We start from the raw sequence: 27,793 nt of genomic DNA on the forward strand, positions 1-27,793 counted from the left end.
ACTGTTTTTTCATTTGTTTAATCTGGATCTGACTAAAGTAGGAATCGTTCTGCATTCATTCTCCTCGATTTGTGATGTTATTTTTGTTATTAGCCGCTCTAAACGAGGCGCCATTTTCGCGCCATTTTTCTTTCTGGTTTGTGTTGACTTTTCTTTCTTTTTTGTACATTTTTCAATTGTAGGAGGAAACACTGAGGAAAATCCCGGACACAGGGTTCCTGTGGGTCTGAAAAAGCCTGAAAAAACTTGAATTTGAACATTAGGCCCTAAAAAGAAATAAAAAGTTTGACATTTTTATATCTTGGTCTGAAAAATTTTGCTGTTTAAAACTGTTTCCGTGTTAAATTTTCTGGTGTAAATTTGTATGTTTTTAGACTACAATGATGTAAGTAAAGCACATTTAGCATGATGCTAGATGCTAACGCTGATTAAAAAAGAAGACAGGAGGAGACACCACTTCAGCTTTATGACAGCACAAAGTACAAGAAGGTGAGAAGCTGGTTCTGACCCGGGCTAAATGAAAGCTGGTCCGGTCTGGTATCAGATCTGTGGGAGGGCCGCAGGGCTCTGTGTCCGGTATTTGCTGCTTTAACTCTCATACTAGAGCAGCTACAGGCTAATGCGGCTAAAACCGTCAACCAGACTGCACTTTATCTCATCATTTTAGCCTCACTGTGTTTGAATGTCTTATCGTGGCTACAAAATGGGATTTACATCCTTCTCTCCTCTAACCGCTAATTCTGTCGCTTCCCTAAACAAACACATCACATGTGTCCTATGGGGTACGTTTGATTTGTTCTCCGGGGACGCTCAATTCATTCACAGTCAAGGAGGAATATTTTTCTGCAAGTTGGAGGCTGGTTCTTTTGTTGGTTAGTTTGCAACCAGACAAAAACACAATAAATGATTGATCCAGTTTCTGAACACAATTGTGATTTCTAGTTCAAGATGAAACAATAATGCAATAGTAGAAGTGAAACATGCAGCAAATACATGAATTTTATCAGTAAAAATCCTTGAAAAAGAACATTTCAGGGAAGATTATTCAAGAGGCAGATTACAAGTGAGGATGAAGATGAACAAGCTCAAATTAGAAGAGAAGAAAATGAGAAAGGAGGAGCATTCTCTGCATTTATCAAGTTCTTTAGGACAACAATCAATTCAGTATTTGCTTTTGTGTTCAACAAATAGGAATCATTGAATATCTCCAGTTGCTGAATGTCTGTACAAATGTGTCCATGTTTATAGTCTCTTAATCTCACATTGACTGATCTCAAACTCTGGATTAGCACACATCTGTCAGCACTATCATTTATTTATTTATTTGTCTGTTTTGTTTCATTGAATCAAAGACAACGCCAGAGCAAACTGTTTACTCAGATTTGGTTTATTAGTCACCGATGGTTTCACTGAACCAGAATGTGAGGAATGAAGTAATGAGGGTTTCTGTGGTCTAGAATTATAATTCAATGACTGAAATTTGAACTGTCATTGATTACGTTACTTCATTACTGACAAGGATTTAGTTTTTTCTCCGTCCATCGAGCTGGAAATTATTAAAGAAATCGGTCTTAATTTGTCATTTGCAAAGACTTAAAAAGTCTTAAAGTGAACTTGAAGAAACGTGGAGGAACCCTGCAGACAGCAGTGTCATTTTAGTTTTTCTGTCAACCAGAATAAAGAAACTGGATCAACGTGGAAGTCTGATCTTTATTCACCTGAACACAACGCAGAGCAACAAAGACCAACCAGCTACATTTGAAGGTTTTTTCTTTTTGAAGGAAAGACGACAACAAAGCAGAAAACTGTTCTCTCAAACTCCTCGATCTTCTTTTTGACCATTTCTAAAGTTTCTTCTGAAAATCCAAACCAAATCCTTACTTCTAATCCTCATTCTGGTCATATTTGGATCCTTTTACCAACTGAATTTCATCCATGAAAACATGAAAATGTGACAAAGAATCAATGTGGTTTATTCTGTCAATCTTTTCAAATGGGTTGAAATCCCAATTGAATGATTTGATTCCTGAAGCCAAACATTGATTGAAATGTCCTCCATAGCAATGGAACTTGATCAAATGTGTATTTCAGAGCTTCTTTTTCAGCATTGGAGCTGCTTTGACTGCATTCAAACAGATGATTTGGGTTTCAATCCAAACATCTGGGTCTTCCTCTCTTTGCTGCTAAATCCTTTCAAAATGTGGACTTTTGCTGTTTGAAAGAACATTTGGAGAATGGCTTTGAAATGCTCCAGTGTTGTCCATTTGCCATGTTTCCAGACAAACTAATTTAGGACGTGGAGTAGAAATGAAGCCGGGAGCTTTCCGGCTGAAGCAGAGCGGGATTGTGGCTTTCCCAGGATTCCTTGCTGGAAGAAGTGTCCAGGAAAATGAACGCTGGGATGAGCAAACAAAGAGGTAACTGCTCTTCTTCCTTTCTGACCTCCTTTCATGGAGGTTTAGTTCATCCAAATTAGGTTTGGTGGACAAAATAGAATCTGGAGTGTGGACTTGGGGATCTTCTATAGGGTTCAGAACCAGCAAACTTCCAATCTGAACTGTAGGAACCGACTGAAGTCTAACATTAGAGAACTTCCCCACTTCAACTAGCTTAGCTTGTTAGCTAAACAGCAAGAAACAGACAGATTTGAGCCTCTCCAAAACAGAAACTAGAGCTTCCTGCTCTCATGGACGCTCACTTGAACTGATTTCAACCAAGATGTTGATTATTTTTTCAGCTTTAAAAACAGAGTCACTGCTCACTCTTTGGTAAGTCAAAGCATTTGATTGAAATGTTCCAGAATCAGATGAAGGATTACTGAGGATTATGTCAGATCATTTGGAATCATTTCTAGAATAATGCTTTAACTATATGGACACAATTTGAATCATCAATCTGTGATCTGTTAGAATGATTTCTGAAGTCATGTTATGTCTTCTTATCAGTGGCGGGCCGTCAGGGCCTGCAAGGCCTTCTCTGCTGGCCTAAAAATATCTGAATCACAGACTGATATTAATTAATATTTATTTCAGTGAATACGTATTCTATAATTCCAAATGCTCTGTCTTCGTCCTTTCATTGCTGTCTCCCTGGTTGCGCTGCTTCCAGACGTGTATTTTCCTATTTAAGCATTAACCAATCACATTGCAGCACCATTTGTTGCTAGGGTCAAAGAAATCTGCCTTAAAGGGCTACACAATCAGTTCAGCGGGCCCTGTAGCATAAAATAATTGTCGACCAAACTGTTGCTTCAACCAATCAGATTTGGAGTAGACCATTGCAAGGCCAGCTAGCAGGCACACGGAAACGTCATCATTTTCACGAGCTTTGATTGGATAGCTCGCAGCTCGCTCTGGTTCTGCTGACGGACACAGGTGCCGAGGAGCGGCGTGTCAGGTTTGAAGATGTTACCAGTGGAAAGCGTCTCATTGTCTGATTTTTGGTGGAAAATGAATGTCTGGGTAAAGTTGTGGCAGAGTTTTGTCTGGCACGGGTAAAGGAGTTCCGTGACTCCGTTTAGCGGGAGAGAAGCCGATACGAGGAAATCTACGAGGTCCCTGAACGCACCGCGGGTGCTCCTCGCGCACGAAGAGGTGCAGCGCAAAATCTTCGCGCGCACTACCGACAATATTATTTTCCAGACACAGACCAGATTTCAAGATCACAAAAACTGATGTTTGTCTCCCTCCTGGACCACAAGAGGCTTCAGGAATACCAGAACATTTCCCGCATGCAGCCTTTTCCAGCTTATCACAGCCACGGAACACTTTCTATCTGTGAAACGCATGGATTCTGCATGACAGAGTGATTGAAATCTTGAGGATAGAAAGGATGGATTTTGTGTTTAAATAATCTGGATTTTTGGTGAGTAAAATTTTGCTATATCCCTACATAATATTGAAATTTTATCAGGTTATTTTTTATGCTTTTGGTGTGTGTGTGGCAGCTGTACCTGCAGTAGAAGTTTTATAGCCATAAAATAGTTAATGAGGGTTGGATTGATTCAGATGGAGCACTACTGAAGGCCTAGGTGTGAAATGCACGGCCCGCCACTGCTTCTTACATCATTAATATGTACTTCATCTTTGTCATTTGATTTTATTAATACTTTATAATGATTATAAGTTAACAGAATAATTATAATTCTGTAAAAATCTAAAGTAGATGATATCATAATGGGGGTTGGAATTATATATGTTTGCTTCCTCCAACTCATGTTCAAATCAATGAATTAAACTCCTTTTAAAATCCTTCATAGTTAGTAGTTTAAATGTGTCATGTTGTGTATTTATATTTGCTAACATGTCTATTTATCAGTAACAGTAATTATAACTGAATTGTTGACATTTTTCTGTGTAATTATCCAGAGTTTGATGTATAGATGTAGATTTCTAGATCTCTATTTATGTTGTTTGTCTTCTTTAGTTTGATTCTGATTGGAGGGAGGAGCTCTCATCTGTTCAAAAACTGTTCAAGTCCTCCAGACTGACAGAGAGCAGTCGGTGATGTTTTGGGCTGATAGAGAAACTGCATTTCAGCGTTTCTAAAATACCACAGGAGAGGCTGAGAAAGGAAACTTCAGTTCATGAGAACAATCACTGAAAGATGGTAAAATCTCTCAAAATAAAATGACTTGATATCATGGAGCGCTGTGAACAGAAGACACAAATCTATGAGAAAAAAACTGTCTGAAGACAGAAGCTGGAGAACGATCTGCAGATATTTCGGAGCAACCTCTGCCAGCAGAGCTCTAGAGCTCGACAACATGCAGAAACAGCTTTTAGTTTGGAGAAACTGTGAAGGAAATAAATATAACAACATGGCCTCTTAGCAGAGAGAAGAACGCTGATCTGATCTGTTGGAAGCCGCTCCAGTTCCTGTCCAGCAGGGGGCAGCACTCCTTCATTCCTGCAGAATCCAACACACCCTGTTACTGAGGAACAAAGACGTCCTTCAGGAATGTGGTTCTGCTGCAGAGAAAAAGTCCCAAAGATCATCTGAAGATCCACATTCTTTCAGTCAGAGCTGTTCTCAGGATCAGCTTTGGTTCTCTCTCTTCTTCCAAACAGTCTGAATGTTGATGTGGAGGATCTGCTTCTGTCAGCAGTAAAAGGTCAGAGGTCAGAGCAGAGCTGTCGGTCAATGTGATCAGAAAATTGTGTTTTTAGAGTTCCAGGTTCTGGTTTCTGAGTCTTTTAAAGATCTTTCAGTCTGTTAAAAGTTAGAGTTAGATGATGAGAGATGGATCAGAATCTGATCTGAAAAGAAGAAACACATGTTCTTATCAAGTATAGCCTGAGGGCGTCTGTTTGTTCCAGAGGGTTAGTTTAGTTACATTTTTCATTGATTTATATTTTAGAAAGAGTATTTATTTTTTGTAGCCCCTTCCCTACTGTTGGGATTGCTTTAATGTGCGATGTAAAACATTCATTCTGCATAAAAGTGAATAAACTTTTTTTTTTTTGTGAAATCCATTTTATTTTAAATATTGGACTGTTCATGAAAGTGTAATAATAGGTGATTAGAGCACTAGGTTGTTTGAAATATTTTTTTCAACTAAGAAAAAAACAAAACAAAAACAAAGCTACAGATAACAAGTTGAACAAAGGTCATTTTGCTATTATGTTTCTGGTCCGGCCCACTTGAGATCAGACGGGTTGAATGCGGCCCCCAACGCAATTAACAAAACTCCATCTTATTCTGAAGAAACAGCCTCGTGCTGCTGAAAGGTGGATGTAATCAACATGAATCAGCTGATTCTGCTGCTGCTGCAAAAAAAAAATACTTAGTTCATACGGGCTCTGCACCAATATGTAATGCTTAGAACGTAAAATATTGGAGAACTTTGAGGATAGAAAACTGTGGAAAACATTTTCAGGTTTTGCTGTTAAATGATCCAAAACAGCAGTGATTTTATCCTTTTTATGTTGTTTTACTGCTGAACCAGAACATTGACAAAAAAGTTTAAATTGACAAAATTTTTCTATCTGAATCTTAGTGTTTTTTAATCAGTTTTGTTCATTCTGATCTCCTGTTCTAACTAAAGGTATAAATGATGATTAAATACAAATAATTTAAATTGTCATCCATCCAGTAAATAGACAAACACATAGCAATAAACATTATGGTAAAAATTAAGAATCGTGGTTCAACTCGTGAATCGTTGAGCTTGATTTGTGAATCAAATCGGATCGCCACCTAAGCAATGATCCACAGCCCTATTGATAAATATTTTAAAGTAACAGTATAGTATACATGGTAAATGGAGTATATATAATACTCATACAGTACTTTAGTTCTGTCTTAGAAGGTCCATTCCCACATCCTCTGATCAGGAGTCGATCGTCCTACCGCTGCACCACAGCCGCTCCAAATGTTTTCTTCAGTTTCTTCAGTCGTTCTGCTTTTCTGATCATCTCTGCTTCCTTTTGGTCAGACGGTCGTTCCAGTAGACGTCAGTCCTCTGGAGTTTCTTTCTTTGTTCAATAAATCTAGTTCGTCTTGAGATCCACAAACCTTATGATGATCTCTGGTTTATCAGACTCTCTTCTCCTGGAGAAGGGGGGGCAGGTCTCTGGTATTTACCTCCAGAGAAATCCTTTAGACTGGAACAAGGCCTGCACCTGTTGGTCTGCAGAATTTCTGTTCAAAGATGAAGCTGCTTTAGGTCGTGGGTCCTTCTTTACAAGTGATGGAAGGCAGATTAGAGTGGCGTCCACTGGCGTCCACTATTTACATAGAAATTAGTATTTTCATTTAATATTTGTTTACATTCATTCATTCATTCATCTTCTTGTCTGCTTTTTCCCTTTCGGGGTCGCGGGGGCGCCGGAGCCTATGGAAAAAATGTATACTCGTTCCTGACGTCCATAAAAAACAGATCATAGAGAACGAGTACAAAAACCCGGTTCTGTAGTTCTGCTTAGATCATTAGTGTGACAGACATCGATGATTAGTTCAAATATGATGAAGAAAGATAAAAAACAAACAAACAATTCAACTAGTTTCAGCATCAACATCAATGCTACACTAAGAACAGCTGAAGTTCTAAAGTGTTCAAACACAAAGATCAGACAAAGAAGATCTCTGCGCATCCAACACCTTTCCAGACAGGAGAAGTCCAAAGAGTTTATTTGGAAACAAAGTCAAGATCATCATGTGTGTCTTCTGGATCGTTCTGGTTCAGGTTCTGCAGGAGCTCCTCATTTCCAGCTCATTCCTGTTCTGATTGATTCATAACTTCCTGGAACAAAAACACACATCAGTGCATAAATGTTGTAACATCTGTGTGTGAGAGTCATGACGTTTATGTTCTGGACGATCAAATGTCCATATCTACTCTAGAACAGCGTTCTGTGTTCCACAGTTCTACTGTCAGGAGAACCGGTTCCAAATGGACCGTTCCTCATCAACACAGATGTTTGCTGTTATTCAGACTAAACAGAACCGTCTGTGTTCATGTCAAAGTCCATCAGCTGTTCATGAAGAAGCAGATCCTCCAACACTCTGATGTTTCTGTGTTTGCAGAGGTCAACAGGTCACACAGAGAGTCCAGTCTGCAGCATCCAGCTGTGGATCCATGAAGAGTGACCGGTCCAAAAGGGAACCTCTACACTTCAGAACTGAACCAGGACCTTCAGACTCACAGTAAGAACCAGTTTCCAGTGAACAAAGCAGAGTTTAGCTCTCTGGACATCAGAGATTATGTCAAGTCTGACATTTTTTCTGTTTGGATCCAAATGAGATCTTCTTAAATCTGTTTCTCCTTAGTGTCCACAGAGAGAAGAGGAGTGGACCCCAGTCTGCAGAAAGACCCAGAGCTGGTGAGTCAGCCTGATCATCTGCTGATGGATTCTTCTGGAAACATCTGCTGGGGTTGTGTTGAACACTCATGAAGGAGCTTTCTTCTCTGCTCTTTCAGCAGATTTTGGTCTGCGGGAGATTTTTGGAGAACATCAGATCAGTCTGAGGAGCAGAAGTGAACATGTGGCTGAAGGAACTGAAGAAGCAGGAAGGGAAACGCTCCTCAACGAGGTCTACACTGAGCTCTACATCACAGAGGAACTGAGACCAGAGACTAACACCCAACATGAGGTGATGCAGCTGGAGACAACCATCAAGACCAACAAGCTCCATGACACTGCAATCAAGAACCCAGACATCTTCAAAGTCTCCCCTGACCAACACAGATCCATCAGAGTGGTTCTGACCAGCGGAGCTGCTGGAGCTGGAAAAAGCTTCTCAGTGCAGAAGTTCACTCTGGACTGGGCCGAGGGTTTGGAGAACCAAGACATCAGTGCTGTGGTTCCTCTTTCCTTCAGGGAGATGAACTTGATCAGAGATGAGCAGCACAGTCTTCTCACTCTGATCCAGCTTTTCCATCCAACACTCCAGAAGATCCCAGCAGAACAGCTGTCTGTCTACAAACTTCTGTTCATCTTTGATGGTCTGGATGAAAGCAGACTTTCTCTGGACTTCAACAACAGTCAGGTGGTGTCTGATGTCACTCAGAAGTCCTCAGTCAACGTGCTGCTCACTAACCTCATCCAGGGACGTCTGCTTCCCTCAGCTCTAGTCTGGATCACTTCCAGACCTGCAGCAGCCAATCAGATCCCTTCTTCATGTGTGGACAGACTGACAGAAGTACGAGGCTTCAATGATGCTCAGAAGGAGGAGTACTTCAGGAGGAGATTCCCAGATGAAGAGCTGTCCTGTAGAATCATCTCCCACATCAAGAGCTCCATGTCCCTCTACATCATGTGTGAAGTTCCAGTCTTCTGCTGGATCACTGCTGTGGTTCTGGAGAACATGCTGACCACAGAGCAGATAGGAAAACTGCCCACCACCCTGACTGACATGTACTCACACTTTCTGATGGTCCAGACAAAGAGGAAGAAGAACAAGTACCAGCAGGAACATCAGACAAGTCCACAAGAGCTGACAGAGACTGACAGGGAAGTTCTTCTGAAGCTGGGGAGGCTGGCATTTGAACATCTGGAGAAAGGATACATCATGTTCTACCAAGAAGACCTGCAGCAGTGTGGTCTGGATGTCACAGAGGCCTCAGTGTACTCTGGAGTTTGTACTGAGATCTTCAGAAGGGAGTGTGAGATCTTCCAGAAACCAGTCTACAGCTTTGTTCATCTGAGTGTTCAGGAGTTTCTGGCTGCAGTCTACGTGTTCCACTGTTACTCCAACAGGAAGGTCAAGGTCATTAAGGACTTCCTGAAGTACAACATGGAGAACACATCCCTGGATAAGTTTCTGAGTAGAGTCATGAAGGAATCCCTGCAGAGTCAAACTGGACACCTGGACCTGCTTGTTCGCTTCCTTCATGGTCTCTCTGTGGAGTCCAACCAGAGACTCTTAGGAGGTCTGCTGGGTGAGACAGAGAAGAATCCAGGAACCATCCCGAGAGCCATCAACAACCTGAAGGAGATCAACATCAGAGGAATCTCTCCTGACAGAAGCATCAACATCTATCACTGTCTGCTGGAGATGAAGGATCTATCAGTTCATCAGGAGATCCAAGAGTTCCTGAGGTCAGAGAACAAACCAAAGAATAAACTCTCAGAGATCCACTGCTCAGCTCTGGGCTACACTCTGCAGATGTCAGAGGAGGTTCTGGATCAGCTGGACCTGGACCAGTACAACACATCACCTGAGGGTAAACGGAGACTCATCCCAGCTATGAGGAACTGCAGAAAGTTGATGTGAGTCCAGAAGTGATGATAAATCAGATCAGTATTCAGATCTTCAACATTCATCTTCTACCATTTCGGGGGGGCAGCCTGTTCTTGGTGACACAGGGGGGTGCAGGTGTTCGGCTCTGACATTATTGAGCTCTGATTTAATGGGAACAGCCATCACCTCCGTGGGAGCTACAGCGCGAGGTCCTGCAGCGCTCCACATCCAGGAGGAGAGGGGAGACGTGCACGGGGCCGACTGATTCTGTGGAGGTCCTCCTCAACCCAACCCCCCAAAAAACACATTGCACACTGCAGTCAGGAGTGATCAGTGAGTCCCACTACTGGGCTGGAAAAACGACAAATGCAAAATGTTAACTGGTCCTACACAGTTTTAACATCATGTTCTGTAGAATGTTTTCTACGCCTGTATTTAACTCAAGAAGATGGAGCTTTGAACGGGTCAGCTTTGAATGGTGGTTTGGACGCGCGGTTTATACGCAATAACGCTCTGCGTTCAAACAAGACGCGCATTTTTCCACGACGATCGACAGCCGCTTCTGCTAGAGCTTATTTTTTTGTTATTAGAACTTTTATTAAGTTTTTATACAATACAGAACAACATTGTCAGTAAAATATATGGAATGTAAATCTACAAGAACAACTAACGAACAAAAGCAAAACTAAACCGAACACAGAAGGAGAAAAATAAAAATAATAAAAAAAGTTTTGAATGAACCACAGATCACCCAGTAAGAGCATTAAGTATACTGTTAGAAAATTGAAATGCAGTCCTACCACCCCATCAAGAACAAAGCACACTCATCAAAAAATTCAACTCCATCCTGTCAAAAGCCTTTTCGGCATTCAGGGAGGTGAGGCGTTACCCAAAGAGGTGTCATTTTGAACAGCCCAAATTATATCAATCAGGCGCCGGATGTTGTCAGCAAAGCAACGGCTTGAAATAAAGCCCATCTGATCAAGATTTATTAGAGTGGTCATAACTTTATCAAGTCATACTGCGAGAATTTTATCTAAAATTTTGCAATCGCAATTGATAAGACTAATTGATCTATAATTTTTGCATTTTAGGGGGTATTTTTCATTCTTTAAAATAAGTGAAATCAGGGCCTCAGTCAGGGTAGGAAGGAGGGACCCCTGATCTAAGGACTCAACGTACACTTGAAGTAATAAAGGGGAGAGTTCATCGGGAAAGGCTTTAAAAAAAATCAGGAGTAAACCCATCAGGGCCAGGTGCTTTACTAAATGGGAGGCCTTTAATTACCTTTGCTATTTCCTCTGTGGTCATAGGAGTATCCAGTGATTCTATTTGTTCCTTGGACAGGGAAGGCAAGGAAAGGCCGGATAAGACATTCTGTATCTTGGAGTAATTAGCCTGTGTTTCAGAGGAATATAGACTAATGTAAAAATCTCTAAAGGCATTGCTGATGCTGTTGGGATCTGTTGCTGAAGAGCCATGTTGTGTTCTGATAGCTGGAACTGTACTCTGCGCTTCTTTGATTTTAACATATCTGGCCAACATTTTTCCAGCTTTGTCCCCCTCCTCAAATTGTTCGTGTCTGAGATGAAATAAAGAGAACTCCACTTTCGGTGTCAAAATTAAATTGTATTCATATTTAAGTTTTACCAAGGCAGATAAATTGGCCGGATCCATATTCTGCTTGAATGTAGTTTCTGCAGTAGCAATCTTCCTTTCTAAATCATTTTTTTTTTTTTTGCAGTATTAGATTTTTTCTTAAAAAATGCATATTAAATAATACTGTATGACCTCTAATAAAAGCCTTAAAGGTCTCCCAAGCGATACCAACCGATGAAGCTGATGCCCAATTTGTTTCTACATAAAGAGTGATTACTGCTTTCAATGAGGATACAAAATCAAGGCAGGAAAGTAGACTGGACTGAACCTCCATATAGAAAATTTTGAGAGGCTGCAGGCTAGAGCAATATTCAGAAATACAGGTACATGGTCAGAGAAGAGAATGCTACCAATGGAGCTAGAGTTTACCAAGGGAATGACAGATTTAGAAATAAGAAAATAGTCTATTCTGGACAGTACATTATGGGGAGCGGAATAGAAAGTGTAATCTCTAGGATGGATTCAACATTCGCCAAATGTCCACAAGACCAGTAGTTCTGCACATGTCTTGCAGTGCAGAAGCAGACCTGGAAGATCGTTTAGAGGGAATATTACGATCTAAAATATTGTCCATAACTTCATTAAAATCTCCCCCCAGCAAAATAGGTAGTCTCCCAATTTACTAAGTTTGTACTCCAACTGCCAGAGAAAGATGGGGTCATCCACATTAGGAGCATATATATTTGCAATTATTACCCTTTGATCTCGAATCTCTACCAGAACCAATAGAATTCGGTGAAAAAAATTGGTTATATTTTGAAAATAAACCCGATTTTCTCATGTATCTTGATGTAACTTCCTGCCAGAATTGACACGGAACGCTCGCGGCTTGGGCACAAAATAGAGCAGATGCCTGAAACGACTCGCTACACTGCGCGGGCCCTCCATGGAGGTCTGCGCCGCTCCGTGCCTGGTGTGAACAACGCCATACATAAACATGGCGCCGGACAGAGGCGGCCTCCATTCCACTGCATCCAGTGTGAACCCGGCATGAGGCTGAAACTTTTGGGGGAGCAGAGAAGCTGTAACACAAGTAAATACTGAGTGTTTAGTGAGGAAGCATCGGCAGTTTATTCCTTTAATTATTGGCCCATTTTATCTGAGAATTTTTTTCATATCAGAATTATCGGCATGACGTCATAATGTCCAATATCGACCGATATTTATCAGTAACCATTATTATCGTGTAACACCACTTGAAAATGTAAAAAAGATTTGAAATTGAAATTTTGAGTTTTGAATCCTAAAAAACAACTAGAAACTGGATCCAAAGTTCTGCAGCAGAACATGAAGATGAACTGTTGCTGTTTACAGCTTCAGAACCAATAAAAAGATGGAAACAGAAAAGTGGATCAGAAGCATTTGACATTTCAAACTGTCAACATTCATCATCATGATGGTCAGAGTGACAGCAGTCAGTCTCTGTGATCCAGATGTTCTACTGTCAACTTTGTGGTCCAGACCTCAGATCACTGACAGACTGAGGACAGCATGAAGCTCCATGGAGCTCCACCTTCTCTCCTCCAGCTGCAGATGAAACCAACACAAAGTTGAAGGTCTGAGACAGACTGATGAGGAGGAGGGTTTTATGATGAAGATGAAGCTCTGATGAAGAGATTAATGTCCAACTGGAACTTCATCAGAACATCACCTGTTTCTGTCTTTCTGTCTCTTCACAGACTTTCAGGATGTGGACTCTCAGAGACTCATTATGAAATTGTGGTCTCAGCTCTGAAGTCCAACCCGTCCCACCTGACAGAACTGGACCTGTGCAGGAGTGGCATCCAGGATTCATCCATGGAGGTTCTGTGTTCTGGGCTGGAGAGTCCAAACTGCAGACTGCAGGCTCTGAGGTGAGAACATTGAAGCTGCTGGTTGTTTCATTTCTACATTTGTAGTTCTTCACTGAAGCTGAAAGGTTTGGATTCAAAGAGTTTCTGGATTTTCCAGAACTTGAATCATTTGGTTTTTTTCATTGTCATTCAGCCGTTTCTCTATTTCCGACCTGTTCTTGCTGTGAAAGGGTTTTTTAATCTTTGTCCAGTGAGACTTCTTGAATTTAGAAAAGAAGACATTGAATTTCTGTTGTTTTCAGAGCTGTTACGATTAGTCGATTTGACACGACTATGTCAACGCATCGACTTTTTTTTTTCTCTTGTGTTTATCTCCAAGCTACACTGTGTGCTTTCTAATGCCGGGTCTGCTTTTCTCTTTGACACACGTGCACTATAGTGCTATTCAGTAGTGATGTCACAGGAAGGTCTAGGAAGGTTCGAGGTATTAGAATAACACGCTAACAGAGCTTGAATATGTGGGAAACTATAGAAAAATCAAAGGAAAAATTGTCCAATGTAATTTCTGCAAGACAGAACTTGTGTTCCACAGCAGCTCTACGGTGAAACATGAAGACATGAAGAGGAAATGCGTTGTGACGGAGTATAATAAAATAAATAATAATACATTTTATTTATATAGCACCTTTCAAGATAAAAACCACAAAGTGCTTTACAGTAAAACACAGAATAAAACACAGAATAAAACACAAAGTAAAACCAAATATAAAAACAGGATATAAACAGAGTTAAGAAAAAGCATTTTTAAAAAGATGTGTTTTTAGCTGCTTTTTAAAAGAAAACACTGAGTCAACAGATCTGAGGCTGAGAGGTAGGGAGTTCCAGAGGGATGGAGCTACTGCTGCAAAGGCTCTGTCACCCTTAGTTTTTAACCGTGTTCTTTTGGCAACCAGCAGGCCCTGGTCACATGATCTGAGTGACCTGCTGGGAGTGTACGGCTGCACGAGGTCTTTTATGTAGACTGGTGCTTGGTCATTTACAGCTCTGTATGTTAAAACCAGGACTTTGAACTGCACTCTGTAGCAGACAGGGAGCCAGTGCAGCTGGATCAGCAGTGGGGTGACGTGTGAATACTTAGAAGTTTTGGTTAAAAGCCTTGCAGCAGCATTCTGGACAACCTGAAGACGTTCTAAAGATTTTTTTACTGAGGCATGTGAAGATGGAGTAATAGTCAAGACGAGAAGAAATAAAAGCGTGAATGAGCATCTCCATCTCAGAACGTGACACAACTGGACTCAGTTTAGCAATGTTTTTCAGATGATAAAAACAAGAACGAACACGTGTACTGACGTGAGAGTCAAGAGTTAAAACTGGGTCTAGGGTTACACCGAGGTTTCCAACAGATGACCTGACAAAAGAGGCGAGTGGACCGAGCCACTGAACTATCTGGGGGTGGTGTTTGTCAGGAGCACAGATGAGGACCTCAGTTTTGGTTTCATTCAGTTGGAGAAAGTTATCATTCATCCAACTCTTGACAGATTCCAGACACTTGTGTAAAATCTGTATTTTAAAAACATCCTGTGGTTTGAAAGATACATAAAGCTGAATGTTGTCAGCATAAAAATGATAAGAAATGTCATTAAATGAACTTAAAATATGATATAAAGGCAACAAATATAAAATGAACAGTAATGGTACCAAAACAGAGCCTTGTGGCACACAATCATCATTTGAGTGGATGGGGATAGCAGGTGGACGAGGCATGACTATATCACTAATAGTGTTGAACAGCACCTTAGGATTCCCTCTGCTTTTTGAAATGAGATTGGTGAAATATGTACCTCTTGCATCTCTAACAGCATTGTTAAAAGAAACTAAAAGATCTTTAAGGTGAAGGAGATGAACATGCAGGCGAGTTTTCTTCCATAAACGTTCAACTTTCCTGCAGGACTGTTTTAGACGCCGTATACTGTCATTTATCCAGGGTGATGCTTTTGTGACAGGGGTCAGTCTAGTTTTTATGGGACAGACTTCATCTAAAGCGGAACGACAATGACTGTTAAAAAGACAGAGTAGAGCATCAACATCAGTACACGGAGGAAAAACCAAATTAAAAGCATTAGAAAAGGTGTCAGCTGAGGAGGAGTTTAAGATGCGAGAGCTGATTTCTCTGCGTGCAGGTAAAAGTGAAACAGAAAATGACAGGTTAAAAAAAATGCAATGATGATCAGAAATAAAAATGTCCTCAGAAAAAATAGAGTCAATATTTACTCCTAGAGTAAAAACGAGATCCAGCGTGCCACCTTTAACATGTGTAGGCCCACACACATGTTGAGTAAAATTAAAAGAGTCCATGACACTGCTGAAACCTCTGGTCAAGAGGTCGGAATCATCAGAGCTATTAAAATTATGAAAATTAAAGTCACCCAGCACAATCAACTTAGACAGCTTCATGGTGGAAGATAAAAAGTCACTAAACTCGTTTAAAAATAGGCTGTTTGGTCCAGGTGGACGGTACACAACAGCACAGTAAAAGGGGTCCTTATCTCCGACCTTAATCATCTGAAGTTCGAATGATGAGAATTGACCGACGCTCACCGAGCGGCACATGAGACGACTCCGGAACACCGCGGCGACTCCCCCTCCGCGACCCGATGGCCGAGGCCGACCGATGAAGGAGAATCCAGCCGGGCAGAGTTCGATGAGAGATGAGTTATCGAAGTCCCGCTGCCAGGTTTCAGTCAGAAACATAAAATCCAAGTTCCTGGAGTCTATCAGCTCATTTAGCAGGAAGGACTTGTTTCCGATGGAGCGGGCGTTGAGGAGCGCGATGCTCAGAGGCGCGGGGGCCCGACTGCTGTCAATAGCAGCCCGCGTCAGGGGTCGGAGAACCTCGGAGTTGGATCCTGGACCATCGGATATTCCACAAATCACAGGAGGAGGCGGCCAGTCGGAAGAAAAGTCTGGGTAAACCGTCTTCAGGTAGCACTGCCTCAGGATTCCGGATCCTGCGCGTCCGAGCAGTGACGCGGGAAGAGCGTTTGGGTCGGAGGAAGCTGAAAGCTGACAGCTAGCCAGGAACGCCCGGCGACGTCTTCCGGAAGCCCCGCGTTTCCACCGCAGTCGGATTTTCACCTGGACGCCAGATCTTTTCCCTCTCCTTTTCCACCGAGGTCGACGAAGTCCCGGAAAGGCTACAGTCTGGGAACCTTCTGGAGACGCCGGACACAGGGAGCGGAGAACAGCGGCGCAGGGAGACGAGGTATCTTTTCCAATCAGCGACAGTCCGATAGACAGCAGTGTAAAACGGTCGTAAAACGGTCATAAATTAAAGCAGCTAAAACACAGTTCACATAAAATAAAACCAAGAGAACAGCAATAAAAAGAGTCAGTAATTTCTGTGGAAAACTGCTGCTGGCAGTGGCTGAGCCGAACACAGGCGCCATCTTGCCCCAGCTAATGTGATGATCATGAAAGAGAGTTTCGTCTAGCTAAACTAAGCTAAGCTAACATCGGCGCTAACAGAGAGCTAGCTCTGCTGCGGCAGTTTTCTGGTTCAAAAAGATCATGTGCTGCCGTCATTAATGGGCTGTATTGAGATAAACCAATAGATCTGCAGCAGATCCGTGTCTACAGAGCCTCTCTGTCTGCACTGGGAACGTTTCAGAATCCGTGCTCTTCCAACCAAACACCATGAGGGTGGCGCGGATTATGAATTTGTGATGGAAATAAACAGCTCAGCCAAGGCTTCATTCATATTCCAGGCATCAATCACATTGTTGGAGATGAAGAGCAGATTTTGAAACGTTCACGGCGCAGACAGAGAGGCTGTGTGTCGTACAGATCTGCCATGGAGTGATGGAGCCACATGAAAACTATTGATGAGTCCCAGAAATGAACTAGTGAGCTCGTCTAGAAGTCCAGACATGAGTTGACAACACTTTCTATATGTCTTATTAGGATGGCTCAGTGGGCTCGGTGTCGGGCTGCAGGAAACCTGGGTTCAATCTCCAGGGCGCTCATTGAGCTTCTTCCAGATGACGTTGCTGCCTAACTAGGTTCCCTGAGCCTTTCAAAGACAGGGTTGTGTCAGGAAGGGCATCTGTCTAGAAACTCTGCAAATCACTGATACAAAATAGTGGATGCTGTTTTGCTGTGGCGCCCCCTGATGGGATCAGCTGAAAGGTGAACAACAAAAGTTGAACACAATAATTGCAGGCTTTGATTTCTGATTCAGATTATCAACCTCATTTGATTGAAAGGAGAAAAGGATTTGAAGGAGAAAAGCTGCATGATTCATTCAAGATTGAATCAACTATTGACTTTATTTGTAGTTAGCATAAAACACTTCAAGTTTAAAGCTAATGAGGTTTAAGTTTAGTGTTTTCCATCCAGTCGACTGATCAGAAAAATGAATCTGAGATGATTCAACTATTAAAATAATCCTTTGTGGCAGCACTAGTTGTTTTGTGCTGTGACTGTGGAGTTGGTAACAGTTGTGGTTGAAGCTAACAGCTCCAACAGGAAGTGAAGTATCTCTGATGATGTTCTGTTGAGCAGCTGGAGCTGTGGAGGTTTTCCAGAGTGGAAAAATCAATTGAGAAATCAATCAAATCCATGAGAGTCTGCAGCCCTGTTGAATCTACAATTTAACTCCACCCTTCTTCATCAAACATCTCATTGGCTCCTCCCATTCCTCAATAGAGAGAATATTAGAACCATCTCCTATGTAGACAGGTGGATCTTTAAGTAAATCCTCTGAATCCTGAAGGATCCAATGATCCCTGTGAGGATCTGCATTGTTAACAGGTCCATGAACAGAGGGTAAATATCTATTCAAGCACTGATTGACATCAGGGATAATCCCCTCCAAAGTGTGCATTCTGAGAAATGAACACACGACTCAAAGGCCTGAACCGTCCTCCACTTCACATCAGACGCTTGCTTCCTTGAAGTGCGTTCATTTCTCAGAATTCACACGTCAGAGGGTTTGATCCCGCTTATAACATGCTCATTTACAGAAGAAATAAATATTAAATCAATAAATTATCAATATTTATTTTTGTTATTTCTTTGGTTTAGCTCATTTTTGAACAAAAAGCGGACTATTTGATCCGTGATGAGGCTTGTTGTCATGGTGACATCAGAGAGCCTGAAGCCGACACAGAACTCAGCTGTAGTGATAAAGTGAAGAGCCGGACAAACGTGGACTTTTTTGTTCTTTTTCTGAAGTGAAGCCTTTAATGAGCAGCTAGAACAGAAACAGCAGACAATCAGCTTCAGTCTGAATGTTTCATTTCACGGCAGGTTCTAGACCAGGGGTCTCCAACTAATTTGGCGAGAGGTCCAGTAACTCTGTCAGCTTGGTAGACCGGGTCCGAACATGCAAAAACATTCAGTCAATATTTCAATTTTCTGTCCTTTTATTTAATTACAATGTGTAGTTAAATTTGCAAATAACTCTTTTAGCTTATTGTCTCAACAAGTATTTCTCTCATTCCTTTTTGTACAAAAATACATACATGTGCATGAATTGTAGAGTAAAAAAAGATATTGTACATAAACTTGCCTCCATATGGTGCAATATGTGTGCTCTTTCACAAACTTTAACATTCTGCTGCCTGCCACTTAAAGTGCAACAGGTAACATGAATGTACCGTAAAAAGCATTAATAATGAATCCCTCAAATGTTAATTTTCTGTTTTGCAACCTTAAAAGTAGGTTGCAAATAATTCTACATAATGAACATTAAAGTAATAACTTTCATAAGTGCAAAAAACATTATAAACATAAATGTAAACTATAAAACAGACTTAAAGAGATGTAGATGGCACTTTGAATGGTGGTTTTGAGCTGGAACTGTATGGAGCTAAATTGGGGCCAATATTATTTGAAACCAAAATAAAACAAATTGAAAAAATATTGCTGTTTGGCCAAAAAATGTTAAAATGTCTGAATTTTTTTTCTTACTGTTCTAAAATAAACGTAATTATTTTCAACTGAAAATGTTCTCTTTTTTTAGGTTTCAAACTCAGAATTTCAATTGCCAAACTTATTTTTTCCAGTTTAAACTCTTTTTTTTTTCTTTTTTGAATATAAAAAAATCAGTTTAGAAACTCTTGGCCTTGTTGTGGCAGGGCTAACACAAAGGGCCAATCAAAACTTGATGAGAGTGATAACTTCAGTCCCAGTGTCTTCACTGACTCCTAGAGCTGTGAAAAATACGATCAGAAAATATCTGTATTGTCTGTTCTATCATATTCTGAAGTTGTCCCAAGACGGATGTAAAGATCAGTTTTATCCCGTACAAAACGGGTGTCCAAAACTCTGTTCTAGCAGAGTCAGTGAATGCACCAGGACTGAAGTTACCATCTCATCCATTTGGTTTGGTCCTTCGTGTTAGCCCCGCCACAAAAGGGCAGAAAGTTTTGAAACTTCATTGAAATTTCATATAATATCCATCACATCAGTGTCCATAGCCCTGCACATCTCTGGAAAGCAGCTCGGTTCTTGTTGACGACAGGAGAATCTGTCAGACCTTTTCTTGATGTTGCTGTCCCTCTTTTAATTTCTAATATTGTTTCTGTCTTTGCCTCCACACTCTCTTTAATCATTTTGGAGTGACTTTAGTTCTTGCCCAAATCCATTCCTCTCGTAGTGATCACTCGTGAGCTCGTTGTTGTGCTGTTACCGTCTGTGTGTTGTACGCTCGCACTGTACTTTCAGTTCGTATATTTTCCGTGACCACGTCACTCATTCAGTCGGGTAATTTGTGTCAGAAGTTTTGTGTTTTGTCTCGTAGCGCCGCTTGATATCAGCGCTCTTAACAAAGGCAGCAGATTCTTATAATACAAACCGGCTTTGTAGAACTCACTGCTGGTAAATAAAAGCGAAAGCTTCGGTCCATCATCTCGAAAGACACGATTTTCAGTCCACTTTTCTAATTGTTGATAGAGCCATTGTTCACGCACAAGTATACGTCCCAACTACGTAAACATTAGCACACCGCTCTGAGCTTTTGCCGGTTGAAGGACCCCAGTCTGAACGTAGCTGTCCTCGCGCGTGCCTGTTCAAAAATCGCCGTGTAAAGATGAATGAAAAATCGTACTTTTTTATTAAAAATGTTTGGCGGTCCGGATAAAAGGGTCTCGGGGTCCGGACCCGGACCGCGATCCGCCAGTTGGGGACCCCTGGTCTAGACTCTGCTCTTCTGAGCTGCTATAAAATCAGAAACTCCCTCTTGTGGTGAAACAGAAGACTACACCTTTCATGCCGACTGATGTGTCTTATTAGTTGGAGAAGAACTCATTTTAAAAACAAATGACTGAAGATAATCCTTATGGGGAGGGGGGTTGAGTCATTTGTCAATATGAACTCCTTTACCTTACAAAAGGAAAGCAAAATAAATGCTGATTTATGGAGAGAAAATAGACTCACTCTGATTGGTGGGTGTGTCATTCTTGATTTGTCCAGAAATTGGGATTTGTGTATTTGTAACTCATATAATACACTTTGTGCATAAGTATATAAATGTACTATATAAATAAATTTACTACCCAACAGCTGTTTCACTAGATTAGTGAAGCTGCATCCATGTTTAAACTGGAGATTTTTGACCTTTAATAATAACAGTTTTAAAATGCTTCAAATCTGGATTACTTTCAACCATCAATGAATTGTTAATCTGGTTCAAAGTGATCTTCAATTCACAATGAACAATTCACTTTGCAGTGTGATCATGTTTGAAGATGCATTTTAATATTTTGGATTCAAGATGAAGAAATATAATTTCATCGGATGTTTGTGAAATCAAAGCTCTAAATCAAAGAACAATCAAGTAGATTTTAAATTGTCTTCTTTTTTGTTTCTATAATCAGAGGTAGACCTAACATTAGGCAAAGGTAGGCGATCAGCTGGGCAGCCCAACAATCTGGGGGCCCCGAGCTGAACAAATATTAAAATAAATATGATGTCCATCATTATTTACTTCTGTCATAAAAAACAAATCACTGAATCAGATATATGTGGAAGGGTTTCTTCCTCCCCCGCCCCCCTGCAGCAATGGTATATTGCAGTCAACAGTAGAGAGACTCACTAGTTAGGAGCAGAGGCAGGGTTGCCAGATTGGACCGTTTTCAGCACATCTGTCTTTTTTTTTTTTACTGACTTTGTTGTCAAAAATGTATTTAGGCAGGTAGACATAATTGTTGGGGTTTTGGGATCATTTGGTAACTTGTAGTTCCTTTTTGAAACATTTCAACCAGGAAGGTGTGGTCGGGGGTTCCATAAATGTCATTTATCTGTATGATTGTAATCATTTTTATCCTGAGAATTGCTGTATTTTGTGTATTTCCTGTTCAGTTTCAGCGTGAGGGTGTGAGCTCTGCTGCACATGAGATTACACAATCACATGTGAAGTGGGTTTGATTGTCCCTTTAGTTTACTTAGTATATAATAATATAATAATGCTTTATTCATTTTATACATTCTTGACATTATTATTACATGTCCTCTTCTATTTGGTTGGTAATGTATTTCACATTTATCTGTCGTTTATTTAGAGTTCAAATCTGATATGAAGCTGCTCTGAATAGACAGAAGGAGAAAGACAAGAAAACAACTGAGATTTTTATCATATTATTATAAAAATAATTTTAGTTTTATAATGGAGGGTTTTTACTGTTGGTGTTGCTCCAAATTTCCCACAACAAAACCTTTGGATGAATCTCTGCTGATATTTGATTTGATTTTTAGTGTTCTAATAAACTCGTAAATATTCATATTTGCCAGAATAGTTTTAATTTATTTTAGATCAAACAACTCTTCATTATGTTTCACAGGGAGATTATTTTACATATTACTCCACCTACATTTGTGAAAAGTAAAAACTACAACAACAGTTTCCACTTTTGTTTATAATAGTCAATATTAGAACTTCTGGTGTTTGATTTCTTTCCTTTGTTTTTGGATGTAATATCATTAAATGTATCCAAGTTCAACTTTCAATCAAATCAGGAAGTAATAGATTATGGTTATTTTTTTATTTAATGAATCACTGATTATTATTTTCAGTGGGTTTTTTTTTAGAAAACTTTTGGTCTGAACCTCTTAACTATCCAGAAACACTGAGAGATGAAATGATGATTTGAAGAGGTTTTTCAAAAAATGATCAAATGAAGAATAGTTATCATAGCGACTATAACAAGAGGAAAATACAAAGAGAAAGCAAGAAAGGTGTTGTTATACTTCCAAAGGAAGGACAAAATAAGAAAAACAGATGAAATGAACTAAAAAGAAGATAAAGAAAGTCAAGAATGAGAAAAGAGACAGAAAAGGAGAGAAAAGACAAAGAGATGGACAGAATTTATTGTTTTGAAAATATTTCATTAGTTTTTAATTGACTCTACTGTTTTTTTTCCTTCATTCAGGTATTTTATTTCTTTTTCCTTGTTTAGTAAAACCTGATATATTGAAGAAAAGACAGATAATCATCATTTGTTCCAACTAAGAAGTGAGGGATTCATAAATTAACTCTTTAAACAAATTTAATATTTTTTTCAAGTTAAAATAATGTAGATAAAAACATTTCTTAACATAGAAATGTGATTTTAGTTTTTAGATGCTGATCAAAACGTTTGGATTGTTGACATTCATGTTATTTTAAAGTGGACCAGTAAGGAAGTTATTAGACGCCATGTTTTTGGGTCCAAAAGCTAAATACCCCCCACCCCCCAGGATAATATATTTTCATTTACAGGTCATCATTTCAACTGGAAATGTCATCTGTCAGTCTCTCATCAGGGCGGGTCCACCTGACTGAATTTGCCAAGTTCCAGCTGCATTAAAGAACACACTTTTCTGTCTGATTTCAGGTTAAAGTGCTGCAGTTTGTCAGAGATCAGCTGTGAAGTTCTGAGTTCAACTCTGAAGAAGAACCCATTTAATCTGACAGAACTGGACCTGAGCTGGAACGACCTGCAGGATTCAGTTCTTCATCTGTGTGGTTTTCTGGAGAGTCCAGACTGCAGACTGCAGACTCTGAGGTCAGACTCCATGTTTCTGTTGTGTTCACATCAATACTGTTCCACTGTTTCCATTTATTCCAAATTATGTGAATAAGCACAAACCAACTCACAGGATAAGTCATTCTAAACCACAAAGATGGATAAGAACAAGAATTGTTTTAAGTTGATTCACAGAAATGCAGCATTTGGATGACATTTGGAAGCAGCATCAAAGAACTCTTGCAGACAAAGAAAATCAAGGAAATCTGTTGTTCAGATGCAAAGTCTCAACTTGCAGACTGTTTAACAAACAAAGGAGCTTCACCTCTGTCTCTTCTGAAAAGCTCTAGATGAGGGCCGATGGGTACAGGTATGGGTTCAAACTGATTTGGATCAAGATCAGACAAAAACAGGATGTGTGAAAAAGCTCAGACCAAAGCCTTCCTTCTCCACTCGTAGACAAATAGATCCACAAACATCTTCATTTTCCATGTCTGTGCTGGAATCTGGATCAGAACTGTACAGCTGCATAACTTTGATCTTAAACACCAAAAGAACATGAAGGAAATGAATCATCACTACAACTTCAAGTCTGTTTCTGTTTCTTTTTTACAAGAAGTTTGTGGACTTCATGTTTGCATAATCCCATATAACAGAGATACTATTGTAAATTGTAAAAAGTTGAGACTATTTTGACGAAAGATTTTTTAAGATTTTTTCAATTGAATGGTTTTAGTTGAACAAGAACAAATTCAAATTGATTTTTTAACCCAATTTCATTTTTTTTAAACAGCAATGCATATAGTCCATCTACAGAACTAAACAGAACAGAACAGGTCAGATCTGTTTGCAGCTCCAGTCTCTGCTGCTTCACTTTCAGTCCATCAGTGAGTCTTTCTGGAAGAACTCAGTTCAGGTTTAGAAAAGAACTTTTTACTGACAAACTGATCAAACAGAAACTTCAGAGAATGATTTTAGCTTTGCTGATGAAAATTCTTTAATGTCTATTTGACAAGTTTTCATGACTCAGCAACTTTGTTTTCTTGAATCTTCATCCTCTGTAAAATCTCTGCAGGAGGTTGAAACTTTCTTTGTTCTCTTGGTTTTGTGTCGATCCATTAAAATCTGATCAACATTTTCCTATGGAAGTTTTTTTTTACCCATAATTCAAAGTGATCTTCAATTCTCAATGAACAATTCACTTTACAATGTGATCATTTGAAAATGTCTTTTCTAATTTAGGATTCAAGATGAAGAAATACAATTGAATCTGACATTTTTAAATCAAAGTTTTAAATCCTATTTGTGATCTGCTGCTGTTGCTTCACATCTTTAGACTTTTTCAAAACGTTCTGATCTTCTTGAGCTCTGATCTCTTTAGATCAGCTGATCTGCAGTGGAGGATTGTGCATGGATGTGTAGACACAAACAGATCCAAGGTTTGATCAACACAATCAGAACGCTGTGACTTTTGGAATCAGACTGAAACTCTGACACACTTGTTTGTGCAGTGCTACCGCTTGGGTTCTCTGTTCAATATTTGAACTACATGGTGTGTTGGGTTGTGAGAGGTGTTTTCTCTTCCTCTCTTTGTGTACGGGCCTGTATTTACAAATGAAACAAGAACAAAAATCAACTGCTAAACTTCCTGTTTGCTACAGTTAAAGTTACAATCTGGTTCACTAGAAGTAATCATACAATCTCTGAGGGATGTGTTGATGTTCAACAGATGTTTTTGTACTTTTAAGATCAAGGTTACTCGTGGAGTATGTTTATTTTAAAGTGACTGAAAGGCTAGAGGAGTTCTCCCAAACGTGGCTGTAGAAAGAGTTTTGAACCATGTCAATGCTGATGGAGAAATCATTTTCTCTTTCTAAACCCCAGTGCTCACATCATCATTCATTGATGTTTGTTTTCCACCATGTCGGGATTTTTTGTATGTTTGAGGTAATTTAATATGGAAATATGTAGGTATTCCAATTAAGGGAATTTTAAAATCAAAATCTTTAGAAGAACTGAAGGATGAAAAACATGAACTTTGTCTTTAAATTAAACTCTTTCTTCTGGATTCAGGTTGGTGGACTGCAGGTTGTCAAAGATCAGCTGTGATGCTCTGGCTGCAGCTCTGAAGTCCAACCCATCCCACCTGACAGAACTGGACCTGAGAGACAACAGCCTTGAGTCTTCAGATGTTGAGCAGCTCCAGGATCTGGTGAAGAGTCCAAACTCCAAACTGCAGACTCTGAGGTCAGTAGAGGGTTGGAGTCAGTCCAGCTGCTTCCAGATGTTTGGTCCTAAAGTTAGTCTGAGAGCAAAGATGCAGAGTTTCCTGTGAAGCTGCAGCTTCTCAGTGAAGCTCTGAGGAGAATGATGACAGGCTTCAGGACAACAGTCAGCCAATAAGAGCAGCAGAAGCTCCAACCGGTGAAGATGACAGGAAGCTGCTGCTCTGAACAGAACTGAAGCTCCTGCTGCTCTTTCTGCTGCTGTGCTGCATCAGTGACTGACAGACCAGATCAGGAGACAAAACTTCATCTCTGGACTTCTACTTTCTCTCTGCAGGTTTTGAGTCTGATGCTCCTCCTTTTGCATCATCATCATCATCATCATCATCATCATCATCATCATCAGCTGGTCTGCAGAGATGTTGTTCCTGGAGATGGAGAGCAGAGTGATGGAGGAATCAGAGGAAGTGGAGATGAGTGTCAGAGCTGCAGCATGAACTGATCTGAGATCAGCTCCACTGTCTCTCTCAGCATCAAGTGGACAGTTATTGTGCTGCAGCTCCCCCGGTGGACTGATGGAGAACTGCACTTCATCTTCTCATTCTAACTTGGAGTGTTGATTTGAAACATCAGTTGGATTCAGATTTTCAGCAGCTCCAGGATCTGGAGAAACAAACCGATTCTTTTCTAGATCATCACTTTCTTCTCTCATCTACATTTGATGAAGAGATCTGGACCAATCAAGGATTGAGGGAATCATTGATCAGACAGAACATTGCTGGATTAGATAGATCTATGTGTAGGTCAGGGAAAAATAGGAAGTCAGGCGTTGGATCCTGTTTCTGTCTCTGGAACAGGGAAAGACATTTGAACCAGGACTCTGGATCACAAGATTTGGATAAAGAGGAGGTCAGGCACACAATGGAAGACCGTTTTAGAGCCGTACCTTCAGGCAAAGGTCAGCAAGTGATCCGAGATGAAGACTTTAGATATTTCGGAAATGTATCTTAAATATTTTTATGATCGTTATGGTTTAACTCTATCATAAAAAACCCAAATCACTGAAATAACATTAAACTGTTCATTTGAAAGAGTTTCATCCTCCCCTGTCCTTCTGCAGTAATGGACTATTCCATCTATTACTGCAGAAGGACAGCAGGTTAGAGAACAGAGAGACCCTTTGAAAAACAAAACATCTGTAATCCAGATGCTATGAAGAAAGGAAAAGACAAGAAGATATAGTGATAAATAAATCAGTGACACTCAAGCAGAAGATAAAGAAAGACAGGAATGAGAAAAGAGACTGAAAGAAAATAGTTATTTTGAGGATTATTAGCTATTTTTTATTTGCTTCATTTTATGTTGGTTTATTTTGTTTCCTTTCCTGACAATTTAATTTGTTTCTGTTAGAAAGTGAATAATTAACAAATTAGTTCATTCAATAAATTTAATGTTTTATCCATGTAAAAATAATGTTTGTAAAATATAAATTGTTAAACATTTAAATGTGATTTTGTTTTTTTTTGTTGCTTTCTAAATCATTTGGATTCTTGACATTGATGTTATCTAAAGGTGAAGAAGTTATTTTTCAGATATTTTACCCTTTAGATACAGATTTTCATAAAACATTGCAGATGGTTCCATGTTCTTGTTCTCCTGAGGTTCTCCACTGGACAGCAGCAGAACTCTCATTGGGTCCAGATGATCTTGGAATTGATAAATCTGAGCACGTCCATCAGAAATGATCCGTCACAATATTTGTCTGTAAAGAAACAGTTTATCTGGTTAATGGAAACAAAACCTTCAGTCTAAAGTGATGCTGCACACTATTTCAATGGAGACAGTTTGTTTCCATTTGGTTTGATCTCAGTGACGTGGGGGGGGGGCTCTGGCTCCTGGGGTCAGGAAGTAGACCACCAGCTGACAGGAGGTTGGTGCTGACATCGTCTCCAGGGTTCTCTCTCTTTCTATTTGTATTTACTCATATTTTGTCTTTTCTAATATATGTCTGTAGATGCACTTGTATACTTGTATACATATATAGATATGGATATAAGGGGGTTGTTTTTCTTTTATTTAATATCAAGAGGGTGTTTTTATTGTGTTGTTTGTTTCTATATGATCAGGGGCCCGTTTCAAGAAGCTGGTTTTGTTGGAACTCTGAGTTCGTGAACTCCAAATTCAGTAAAACTCTGAGTTTTTGGTTCCAGAAAGAGGGATAACTCAAACCCGGGGAAGTGGGTGAAACCAAGCCCGTTCCAAGAAATGGGTTAAGCTGAACTCAGAATCAATCACTATGGTAACTGCGTCTGTGAACGAAACCTGGTCGGTAGCAGGTTATCTTCAGGAAACTTAGAGTTCTCTGCGGTCTCCGCCCCTTTTTAAAGTGAAAGATGATCAAATATGAGTTCCTCATTAACATTTAGAG

At 40.0% G+C, this 27,793-nt stretch overlaps 1 protein-coding gene and 1 long non-coding RNA gene across 2 annotated transcripts; both read left to right on the top strand.

Moving 5' to 3' along the window:
- Positions 1 to 2,307: 2,307 nt before the first annotated feature.
- Positions 2,308 to 13,200, top strand: LOC112140923 (protein NLRC3). The gene is made up of 5 exons (XM_024263946.1): positions 2,308 to 2,417; positions 7,771 to 7,823; positions 7,922 to 9,713; positions 12,150 to 12,376; positions 13,073 to 13,200. Exons 1-5 carry the CDS (start codon positions 2,308 to 2,310, stop codon positions 13,198 to 13,200), a joined length of 2,310 nt encoding a protein of 769 aa, XP_024119714.1.
- A 9,825-nt stretch (positions 13,201 to 23,025) lies between these two features.
- LOC118598281 lies at positions 23,026 to 27,523 on the top strand. The gene is made up of 3 exons (XR_004947405.1): positions 23,026 to 23,179; positions 25,214 to 25,387; positions 25,703 to 27,523. It is a non-coding gene; the product is annotated as an uncharacterized LOC118598281 (long non-coding RNA).
- The last annotated feature ends 270 nt before the right edge of the window (positions 27,524 to 27,793 follow it).

Source organism: Oryzias melastigma, unplaced genomic scaffold (assembly GCF_002922805.2).
Source record: "Oryzias melastigma strain HK-1 unplaced genomic scaffold, ASM292280v2 sc00283, whole genome shotgun sequence".
Lineage (NCBI taxonomy): Eukaryota > Metazoa > Chordata > Actinopteri > Beloniformes > Adrianichthyidae > Oryzias > Oryzias melastigma.